Source organism: Aulonocara stuartgranti, assembly GCF_965226115.1.
Source record: "Aulonocara stuartgranti genome assembly, chromosome: 5".
In the NCBI taxonomy this organism is placed as follows: Eukaryota; Metazoa; Chordata; class Actinopteri; order Cichliformes; family Cichlidae; genus Aulonocara; species Aulonocara stuartgranti.
In genome coordinates, this window is record NC_138943.1 from 23,065,429 (window position 1) to 23,077,641 (window position 12,213).

A 12,213-nucleotide genomic window follows, 5' to 3' on the forward strand; every position below is an offset into this window, starting at 1 on the left:
TCTGTACATTAATATGAATAGACATCTGACTATTTTACAGGATAGACAATATAAACATATTTAAAATTAAAGGAATTGAAATGTACATTGTGCCTTGGTTTAGTGTCTGGAAGAGTCCTGTCTCAGTCAATTATAGATGATGTGAGAGGGCGGGTGTGTGTGTTTAGGGCACGGATGGCTTGGGGATAGAAGCTCCTCTTGAGTCTCTCTGTCCTTGTCCGGAAGATGCGGAACCTTCTACCAGATTGCAGAAGTTGGAACAGTTTGTTGCCAGGATGGGACGGGTCCTTCAGTATCTGCGCTGCTCTAGTCCGGCATCTCCTGGTGTAGGTGTCCTGAAGCAGGGGGAGAGCAATCCTGCAGCAGCGTTCTGCTGTACGGATCACTCTCTGGAGAGCTTTTTGGTCCTAAACAGGTAGGTTTTATGCTAATATTAGGTCAGTGATAGAGTTGACATTAGGGTGAAGATTGTTGAGGTCAGTTGTCTTAATAGTTTTCTCATTTCCTATTTGAATTAATGAAATAGGAGCTGTAAACTGCTCCCGTTTGTCTCAAATACAATCTGAAATAGTGCCTCAGAAGAATCAGGATGTCCGGGATGCTTGCACAATTTTACTCACTGTGCTAATAGATTAATTATCATTATAAAAAGATAATTAATGGACATGTGCACACAAACAATATCTTACGCTGAAACCTAAAAGTCATCATCCATTCCCCTCAAGCCGCCTCGCCCCTCAAAACTTCCTTTTTCACACTCTCCCTCAAAAACACATTCCAGCCACAGGGAATGCCTGACTGATTGTTTGATGAGTGTTAGGGGTGTGTGTGTGTGGTCTTTTCGGCAGACGGGTTAAGTAGCTACTCTCACGTGAAGCAAGCGAATGCATCCATTTGTTTGTCTGTGCCTCTGATAATGCATCTTTTTTATGGCTTTTATTCACTACAACAGAGCTGTAGCCATTCATTCGCTGCTTAACCCGCACTGAGAACAAGCAACACGCACATGTGTAATTAAATTCATTAAGGTTTTAATTAAAATGGCAAAAAGCTATTTTGTGAGATAGTGCACTTTTTATTGTTTACTGTAATTAAAAAGAGTTTATTTCGTGACTACCAGTGTATTTCTCTCGCTGCTGCTGCTGCTGTGTGAATGGTTTATGTTACATGAAAACCAAACACATGAATTAACATAAATAATAAAAGCCATAGCTTATGAAACTCGAGCTGCACATATCTGCAGAGATTGCTTCAATATGCAGTAAGCTGTTTCTTTGTGTGGAGCAGGTGTTGGGTGAAGGGATTGCTCTGTCAGAGGTGAAGATTTTAAAGAAAGAAAGACTGGCTGCTTCTCATTTTCACCCTTAACCACATAGTGCTCATTGGCCATTTTCGAATGACACCTTTGTCTTTTTCTTCTTTTTGCCCACTTCTAGAAATTCTGCAGTGACTTTCTGCCTTTCTACCACTCTCAGCCATTTTGACCTTGAACCCCACATTGACAATCTCAGTGACCCAGACCCTTCCTCACACATGAACTACCTGAACCCTTTCACAGCATTCATATCCACTTTCCACCACACACAGGCTCCCTTCCTCCCAAACAACAACCCACTTTGATGACAGGGGTTCACCCCCACTGCATTCATGCTCTCTATAGCAAACCACAGGGTGGAATTTCCTAAACAGTTGCCTTTGTCCTGAATGGCTTCCACACTGCAAAATAGCTGTGGCTATATGGCTGCATTTCATAATAAACTTGCAAATAAAAAGTATCTGCTAAGGCTGATTTATTTTAGAAGACAAATTAAAAAAAAATGAGAACATTTTTAATGCAAGTCTGTACCAGATGCAGCTTTCATTTTATGAAAAGAACTCTGACCCATGCTTCAAAACATAGTTTCACTCCCACTTTGAGGCCACGATAAATTAAAGGTTTTTTTTAAGGAAAAGAAACAGGCAATGCACCACCTCTTTCTTTTTTTTTTGTCTCTAATATAAAGCATTACGGTTATCCCACACATACGCCTGCATGCACACATAAGCATAAACACATGCCCGTGTGCACATGTGAACCGCTTAGCTACTCTTGAGGTAATAAGTATGGATTCACAGGCTATAACACTTGGGGTGGAGGGGGCTGGGTTACTTAGCAACTAGCCTGTTGATGTCCAAACAATGTTCATGTCGTCAAAGCGGCTGGTTGTAACAGACTGAGGTTCTGCTGCTGGTGCAGCAGTCTTGCTGGTGTGTTCCTAAAGGGAAATGAATGAACAGACACACACAGGCTGCTGAAGCCAGAGATACACGGACTAACACAAAGTGCTTATGGTTCATTTCTTAGAAATATTGACCATACCGCTGCACTTGTCATTTTATTGTCCACACAGAGGACATGCAGTGCTCACAGCTGGCAGAGTGGGCCGTCTGTGGAGGAAGGAAAGCCTTTTGCTCACTAGACTATACAGGGATGTGCCATTTCTACAAAGTCTGCAATCTGTAGAGCTATTTTGTAAAATCTACAAAAGGCAAATTGATAGCAGAGGAAACTTTTTTGTGGTTTTTAACTTTACCTTAAACAAAGCTAATTATAAGCAAAATACACAGAGAATTTGGAGACTAACAGCTACAGCTTTATTGAACAGAAGGCACACAATCCTAAGGGAAAGTCAGTTCTGCCTACCAGTTGTAGCCTGTTTTATATGTCGAACACATGCATTGCTCTTAAAAGTCATCTCTGGTGTTTGTATCAGCAGCAGAAATTGTGCTTTGGTGTGTACATGCTGGAAAAAACACAAATCACTCTTCTTCTGGTGAGAGATTTTGCAAAGAGTCCCCATGCTTGAAAAAATACATTGACTCATAAATCATTCATGACTCGATATTGATGTACTGTCCAAAACACTGAAATGAAACTAATAGATTGCTAATTTCATAATTGATGGCTGCAGTGTGAGATTAAAAGTAGCAGCAGGGCTGGGTTTTTTGTGTCAGTGCTGGTTATACTGAATGCCACTGCAATTTAGGAATCAGGTTTCAATTGCCATCTGTGTTGGAATATGTCTTCCAGCCAATTGCTGGCAACAAGAGAAAGTGAAAAGCCATTCAAATATAGTAGTAGTAGATAAGAAACCAGAGTCAGTGACTAGGCAGCTATGGATAACATGTTAAAGGTAACTTTAGGACAATGCTCATTCACACTCTGATGTCAAATTTTTAGGGTTAGCACCTCATGTGTGTCTGCTCTTTGATAGTATTTGTCTGTGACCTTCAGAACAAACAACACAGTGTTGCATTTGACCCATTTCACTGTGACAAAACCACATCATTGCCTCGCACAAAAGTTTATTTCCGACCATTTAAAACACCAGAACTAAAAGTTCTAAGCAGCACAATTTAAGTGTTGCACAATAGTTTCTACTAGTGGTGAGTCCTAGATACTTAATTGAGTTACACAAACAATACAAACAATAGCTTTGTTTCTGTTTGGTCACAAGTCATTGGGTCAGTGACGGCACAAGCAAGAAACTGACTATATGTCTAAATATGTCTCTTTCCCTCCAGATGACCAAAACAGGAAGGTCTCAAGTTGTACACAACATACTTGATTATTTTTTGCTTCCCTGGCCCATGAAATTATTTTCATCTTGCTTCTGATGAACTAATGACTACAATGGAGGTGGCACTAGCGAAGGAGAACCTTAGTAATGACATTATAAGTCTGGGTTTATAAAATGTATTCATTTATTTTTCTCTTGTGCCAGACTGAAGGTTTTAAGGCTCTGTATGTCTTCAAAAGACATGTTGCTTGGATATTAATCATAGGGGAAAAAAGACAGATACACTTTTTTAAAAATGGTTTTTAGGAGCAGATTTTACACGTTTAGACATTTTCAAACAAGATGTTCTAAATGGGGGCATGTTAAATCATGCAATGATCCTCGAAGCTCCAGCTACTCTGGGCGATCTGTGTTATAAGCATCAGCAGTCTGGAGTTATCACAAATGGTTCTTTCCTTCTTGGGCAAAGTAAGATAATAATAAATGGCATCTGAAGGCATGCAGCAGGAGAACGGCACGGATAAAACTGATTGGAGTGATGAGAACATGTTAATGGAAAGCAGAGAGCTGTAACTATAAAACAGTATGTCTTGTCATCTTTATAATGATATCCAGAAAAGACTGACTTATGTGAACTGGCTGATTGTTTGCATTCAGTATTTAATGAGGAAATATTAACCATTCTCAGTTCATAGGAGTTGCTGTACTGCAAATGTACTTAAGAAAGTTTAAAATGCATTTGTTATCAGTAAACAACAACAACAACAACAACAACAAAAAACAAATAGAGAGAGAAAGCCACACATACAAAGGAAAGAGGAGCAGCAAATTAAATATGCTTCAGTTCAGTTCAATTTAGTTTCATGTTTATAGTGCCAAATCACACCACAAGGTGCTTTATAGTGAAAGAAAAAGACCCTACAATATTAAAGAGAAAACCTCAAAAATCAGATGTCCCCATATGACCAAGCACTTGGTGACAGTGGGAAGAAAAAACTCCCTTTAAACAGGAAGAAACCTCCAGCAGAACCAGAATCAGGGTCAGCCATCGTCCACAATTGGTTAAGGGGGTGAGGGAAAAGAGAGCACAGAGAGACAGCACAAAAAACACCCACGGGAAATAGCCAACCCTTCAGGTGGGTTAAAAGGATGTGGAGGTGTTATGAATTTCTTACATCTAAGATAAATAAATGATGGCATCTGCTTTTCTACTACGCTTTTATTGTCTTCTGTATGGCACCTCTCGCAAAACTTAAAGTTTAGATTTTTGTCTCTGTTGTTAAAATGAGGAGAATAATGTAGTATAAATTATATATAGGCTAAAAATAGGTGAAAGTAGATATTTCTGGAAGATGTGTGTAACAGAAAAACTACAAACTAAAGGAGAGGGTAGACAAAAGATAATAATATAAAAACACAGAGGGAAAAGAGGTGAGATGAGAACAAGAAATGCTCAGTGCACCATGTGTGCCCCTCTGCAGCCTGGTTAAACATCACCTGATCCAGTCCTAACTATAAGCATCATCAAAAGAGGAAAACTTGAAGCCAACACTTAAAAGCAGAGAGGGTGTCTGTCTCCTGATACCAAACTGGGAGCTGTTGCACGGGAGAGGGCCCCGATAGCTGAAGACTCTGCCTCCCATTCTACTTTCAGAAAGTCTAGGTAAGGCTGCAGACTGAGCGAGAAGTGCTCTGTTGGGATGACATGGTTTTGCAAGGTCTTAAAGCTATCATTGGGATATTATCATTCAGGATTCATTTTAAATTCAGTCCTGGATTTAACAAGGAGTCCATGAGAAGAAACTAATGTAGCAGAAATGTGCTCTCTCATAGTCCCACTTAGGGTTTTGGATCAAGTGATGGCTAACACATGCATGGACTAGTTTGTCAGGATCACTCTGAGACAGGATGTTTTTAACTTTGTCAATAATTCACAGATGAAAGATGCATAGTGCATTTCCTATCTGGCCTCAGTCATTTGCTGGCTTCCTTAATTACCACCCAGTCATCAAAAGATCGAGAACCCTTATTATAAGTCAATGCTTTTAAAAGTGAATGAGAATTCTGAAGAAGGTGAATGCCTGTGAAGTCAAGAGTGAATCGAGGACCTTCAGACAAAAGCACACTGTAACTTTGATGGGTTTTTTGTTTAAGTGTTCTGCTCCGACAAAGCTAATTTTTTGAGACTCTTCTTGTCTGGTGATTTTTACTCGAAATCCCCCTGCTGAGTGAATGAATCTGAGGTAAAGCCCTTCTTCTGTGCGGACCCCTAAAGGCGCGCGTGAAGGACCCCCGAAGGATCTCAGGGGCCAGCAGTGAGGGGCAGGTGGGGGAGGTCGGGGGAGGTGAGGGGGGGCTGTCCTGCCGCAGCAGCAGCACCACTCGCCGTCGAGCAGCGGGACTCCAGGCTCTCACTTCCCCAGCTGCTGACGTCAGCTGGCAGCCTGGGCTGTGCTCGCCGCTCCGGACATAGCGCCGAGAAAAATGCTGCTCTCCGTATCGCCAAGGGCAGGAATCAACCCATACAACGGCTATAACAGCAGAAACAGCAAAAAGGTAAACGCTTTCGGGATTTTCCCCAATTTTCGGCTTGTTCGCCCTGCAGGGCAACACGCCTGCGTCTGTCGCGACCAAAAAAGAGAGAGAGAGAGAGAGCGAGATAGAGAGAGAGAGAGAGAGAGGGTTTGTGACAGTGAGCTGCAGTGTCCTTGAGAAGCTAAACGAGCTGAATTTAACTTCAGACTTCGTGGAGTCAAATATTCAGCTTAAAGAGCAGGCCCGCTCCGTGGTGTGTGTCAAGGTGGGAAATTTCCTTCTACCGCTCGGTCCCTGTCACGCTGGACGCCTGGCTGTTTTATTTAGTAGTATTTGTGTGCGGGTACTACAAGCGGGGGATGTCGATTATGGCTCTGCTCACTCATTTGAGAAAAGTCAGTGGTGGGGAGCAACTTTTGTGGTTTACTGTACGGTGCTGGGATAGCGCGTCAGTGCCTGGATGGTGTTTGTGGAAGTGGGGGTAGGGAGAAACGCAGACTGAGAGGGAACATGTTACAAAATGAATTCTGCCTTTTCCTCCGTGAGAGAGCTCCGGACACAAGTATCTGGTGTTAAATCAGGTCTTCATTGTCTCCGCCGCCGCGTAAGTTAGCAAAGTTTTTTTCCCCTCTTTCCCTCGTTTCCCATCAGAAAGCGGAATATGCCCCACCCCTTGAAAAATCCCACCAGACCCCGATGACTACATTCCCAGAATTATGAATCGCGCTCTCTCTGTTGCGTTCACTGTTGACATTGTCACTTTTTGTAACCACTACGTGAGGGCAAATGTAGCCTGACTACTCTGCTTCGAGTAGTACACTATACACCGTAACAGAAGCCATTTAAAAATGAGCAAAAGTGTCTCGATACAGTGAAGTAGCAAAGCTACTTTTCGAGAACTTTTCGCTTCCTATAATCCATATTCCAGAGTGGTGTTTTTGTTTAGTCACGCAGACCTCTCCCTGTGGACCCTAATGACTTCTAAGTGACGGTAAAAGCTTTTCCTTTGAACGTGAAGGCATCGTGTTGTGATTTTTTTTCTCTCCATCCAGTAGAGTAACAGTGGTTTTTCATCTCCTGCTGATATTCCTGCATTTCACTGAGCGTGTTGCTGTGAGCTCCTGAACCCCGAATGGCATTTTGAAAATGTGTATTGACATATTGTCTCTCTGTGATCGCGGACTGCTCATCCTACCAGATCTGATGTCAACACTTGCGCTTGTCTGGGGCAAATAGCTTAAAATGTTTGGGTTGTGCAGGCTCAAACTCAATTAGCGATTTGTTTTTGATGCAGTGGCACTGGGTTGTTACTGAATAGACTTTTAAATTCACTGCTGTTACTAGGTTGGGTTTTATATTGTTTCTGACAAATGGTTCATTCTCTAAACTATCAACACCCACTTTATTTTTTACATTTTTTTAACACCACTGGGGACTAAGAGATACTGTCAAAAATTTTTTAAGGAAGTACACAAGTGTGAGCAGTGGAGTGTGTGCATGTCAGCACTTTCAGTTTCATTTATTTAATTTGGTCTTCTAGTGACATACATGTACACAACAGATCATGTGGCAGTATTTAATTCATTGCGTGCATAAGCAGATATTTTGGTGATGTGCTAAATTCTTGTGGGAATTGCCAACACTATTTAGATTTTCCACTTTCTTTCTCAAAAGAATTCAGATGTTTCAAAATGTGCACTGGCAAATTAAGACTAAATTTTCTCATGTGTGTTGATGTTTCAAAAACTATATGATTGGTGTTTTTTAATCTGATTTTCTTAATTTTATTGGTAAATGGCCTGTATTTATATAGTGCTTTAATAGTCCCTAAGGACCCCAAAGCGCTTTACATATCCATTCACACACTGGTGATGGCAAGCCACAGCCGCCCTGGGGCGCACTGACAGAGGCGAGGCTGCCGGACACTGGCGCCACCGGGCCCTCTGACCACCACCAGTAGGCAACGGGTGAAGTGTCTTGCTCAAGGACACAACGACCGAGACTGTCCAAGCCGGGGCTCGAACCGGCAACCTTCCGATTACAAGGCGAACTCCCAACTCTTGAGCCACAAACCCCCCACATCACTTACAATGCTGGTAATCAGGAAATTGTTGCGTTCGATAAGTTTAACACAAGCTTTCACCAGATCATAAATGTCAGCTGATTTTCCCTTGCAGACTCCAAATAAAAGGCCTTGATTATATCTTTTGCTTCTGCGAGTCCGCTACGGTCCACTTGGCTCAAAGTGACTTAAATTTCATCATCAGACAGTGGGTGCGAAAGTCCATGTGGATGCCTGCATGTCCACCAATTTTTTGTGACACACAGGCTTGTCTGTTTGGTTGTCGGGTCTCTACTTGCTGACCGTGTCCGAGTATAATGAAAGCTAAATATGACATCTGCCTTTGCCGGGTGCCTTTGTTTATCTGTTGCATTAAGTGTTGTTTTCAAAAAAAGGGTGCAAAGATGATTTGATAAAGAGCTGGAATACTCTGGAGAAGTCCAACCCATGTTGGCTTTTTAAGACGGACACCGATAACTGATGATATTAAACATCCATTAGTCTCGTAAATTGATTGATTGATGATATTTTTTTTCTTTCTGACGCTTGCACCATTAAATAATTGTATAAAATTTTGTTATGTGTAGTTATTTATTTACTAGTTGTGCCTGACTCAGATGAAACGTGTGCTGACAACAGGGAAATGTTCTCCTGTGGTCAACTCATGCGACATGTACAGTCCTAGCACGCTTCACGAGTGTTGCTCTCATCTCTACTTAGATTTTCATGAAATACACATAAAATACACATCAGCATTAAATATTAGTCAAATTTGTTTTCAAATATAAGTCTCAGCACTTCTTTTAGTTAATATATTTGCATCTGAATTAAACGTGTGATACTCAGTTGATTTGAATTTGCTTATCTGTGTTTTCAGTGCATAATGATTAGTTTCAGACTTCTCAAAGGAATAATTAAGGTGAAAAGGCATAAAGCAACATGTAAAAGAAGCTTAAGGCATAGGCAAAACATTTACCCCTCAGTTGCTTTAGTAGTATCAAGCTCCTCTATGTTGGGGAGCCAAAGTTCACAGAGGGGTCAAGTTCCTGTGTTTTGTTTCCGCGCACCTCCTTTCATTCTTTTGGTCCCTTGCTCACATTTTGCCGTACCTGAGCTATACAAGTGCATCGAATAAAAAACAGAATGAGAAATAAACCCATTCACAGGGGTGAGAAAAGCGCTCTTTGTGTGAGCACGGTGATTACTGAGACTGACTTAGCGACTGCTAAATGCCATTCGGTTACTGTCGTGCTTAAAGGCTGCTGCTCCTCCCCTGACTCAGCACCTCATTTCCTCCTTCAAATAAATAGAATTAATGTTCTCAAATCAAATTTGGTCGGTTTCCGTGTATAGCTTCCTGCATGGAAACATAACAGGAGGCGGCTCGTCGCTTCTTAAGGTATCGTGAGACTCAGTCAGGGCGGCATCGAATGGCGTGTTTTTTTTTTTCTTTGTACTTGTCATTCACATTTTTGTTTCCCTCTTGGCTGGAGACCTTTTCAACAGATGTCAGCTTAGTGCTGTGATTTAAAGCTGTGGATGCCTCAACATTGACTCTGCTAAGTCAAAGCACAGCTATGTATATGAAAAGAAATCAAAGAAATCAATAAAGCACATTGACTGGAGCATTAAATTCACACACAGATAGAAAGGTTTGCTCTAAAAAGGCCATTGATGGAAAATAAGCAGATGTGAAGTCTCGAATCCATTTCTGACTCGGTAGTTTGATCCTTTTACACATGAACTCCAAACGCTTTCACAAGTATTCATTCCTGAATTCAAGCATTATGTAAACCAGCAACATTTAAGTGGGCATGTTTAGTTTTGTCACGTTACTCCTTGATAAGAGTTGATGTCAGAAAGTTATGCTAAGACTTCCAGACAGATGTTTATTAAATGCCTGTGCTGGCAACTGATTTTACTTTGCAGCACTGATGTTTAAAGAAAACCTCTCTCACTGTAACATCGTGCTCAGAGTAAACTGGGTCATTTAAGAAGTTTGATTTTGTTTGGTACGGCGTGTTCTCTCCTTAACGTGACTGTGGAGGTTTTAGTCGCACGCGGAAAATAGTTGACCTGCTCAAAATTCCCCAAATGATTGCACTAAATGCACTAAAGCAATAAAACATATGCAGACCAGCATCCGATGGAAGGTTTATGCCACAGCTGCCATTTTTACATTGCTGTAATATTTAATGCACCAATATCTCCAAGTTCTTTGAAATAAAATTATTTTTTTCAATGCTAAAATCTAATTATTGCTGTTATCCATGGATCCATGTACTGTTTTACAAGCAAAGAGCAGAAAAAAATGTAAAGATCATTATTATTGTTATATTAGGATGACGTATTACATTTATTTACTTACATTCCTAAACAGAAGAATTAGTTTTAGTGGTTGAATGTTACACTTCATTAATTTCTGACTGACTCCAGTACGCTAGCTCAAATGTGGCTATAACAACATGACTTCAGTTTATTATTTGCGTAATAAATTAAATAAAATATCTAGTTTTACATTTTTTATTGAAAGATTTCTAAAATATTTAAAAAATCTAAGCCAAACTAAATTGTTAAACTGTATTTGTGTATTATAGTGAATAAAAAGTCCTTTCCATTAAGCGAGCTCTTTGTTTGATGGCTGTTGTACAGTGTAATTGTAAAAAAGTAAATAAAAATAATGCCTTAGAGTTAAAGAATAAATGGAAAGCCTCAGTAACTCTGGGAGAAATAAAGGAAACAGTGATTGGGGTTAGTCGGGATAACAAAGTGACATGTAATCATGCTTTCATATGATAATTAGAACATCTTTAAACAGTAAGTTAATTGGTGCAGCATAGCGAGCTTGTGTTTAGCTTATTGAGTCAAGCACTTTATAGCACCCATATACACTGTTCAGTGTTTATTTGTTGTAAATGAGCAGTATTTGCCCCCCTATACTGCAGGCAAGGTAATTTAGAAAATAAAATTAGAATAATATATCGTTAGCTTCATAGCATAATTGCCTAAGTCATTTGACTAAGTCAATGACTTAGGCACTTATGCTATGAAGCTAACGATATGCCTTACACACCTCATTTGTTTTAATTTGCAGCTTAAGGAATGACCTGACTATTTATAGCATGTAGTATGAAAAAGAGGTGATACAAGCTTTTTTTTTTCTCTTTAAGGTGGATTAGCTGTTATCTTAATAAACATGGGTGATCTCAGCAGTGAGCAGAACCACTGTGAAGATTTTGCTAGCCACAACTGTGCACACCTGGACTGAGAGCGTGAAATCACAGTGCAAAGAAATATTTTTGCCACACAGCTGTGTTGGGGTTTTCTTTTCTTTTTTACTAGAAAGAAGGTAGAGCGAACTAAATGTTCATTAGGATTCATTTTGATACATTACAACTGTGCGCTGTGTCAAACATGATTCATGTCCTCGTTCATGTCATATTTTCCTGTCACTGTGACAGGAACTGAAAACAGCTGATGTCTAGGAGGTAGAAAGCAGGTGGCTGTCTCAAGCTTAATTCACAGTTTCATCGCACACAAACATGGCTCAATTTGTATTTAAATTTTTTGGGTACATGTCTCGCTGCTTCATAAATACGTTCCATGCAATCACATTAAATGAGGGCCTGAAAACTGCGGTTTGCTTGGCTGCCAGTCATCTGTGTAACCGTCTCACTGACACAAAGTTCCACACTGTGTGCCCCGACACAAACACTTTAATGCATATTAACTTTAACATCGTTGCTGCTCAAACACCGACATGCTAATGCTAGAAAATAGCTACACCCAAAGGCTTTAGTTTCCATTGATCAATTGTTTTTTGAAGTCTGAATGAGGGGAAAAAACATATTGGGTGGCTGGTTTTTTAAAATGATACTTATTATTATTTGGGTACTTTTTACAGCCCACACATTTACTTTGTTGTGGAGTCTTGTTGCTTTCATTAATCCTATTTTCAGCAAGCAGTAGGCAGCTGTTTTCAGGCAAATAATCTCTTAAAAACCCACAGTATATGACTTGCCCATCCCTAAATGAAGGATAAAGACAAAGATTAAA

At 40.4% G+C, this 12,213-nt stretch overlaps 1 protein-coding gene across 4 annotated transcripts in view; it reads left to right on the forward strand.

The window, feature by feature from the left end:
• The first annotated feature begins 5,955 nt into the window (after positions 1-5,955).
• The window catches only part of LOC309706506 (RNA-binding motif, single-stranded-interacting protein 2-like), a 30,470-nt gene continuing 24,212 nt past the window's right edge, over positions 5,956-12,213 (forward strand). For 2 of the 4 annotated variants that reach the window (XM_082533100.1, XM_082533101.1), the window contains exon 1: positions 5,956-6,116. In XM_082533100.1, the coding sequence (XP_082389226.1) occupies positions 6,045-6,116 (72 nt within the window). In that variant the 5' untranslated portion in view covers positions 5,956-6,044. Of the gene's footprint in view, positions 6,117-6,274; positions 6,361-12,213 lie in introns of those variants that run through there. The other 2 variants (XM_082533102.1, XM_082533103.1) reach the window with 2 other exon arrangements.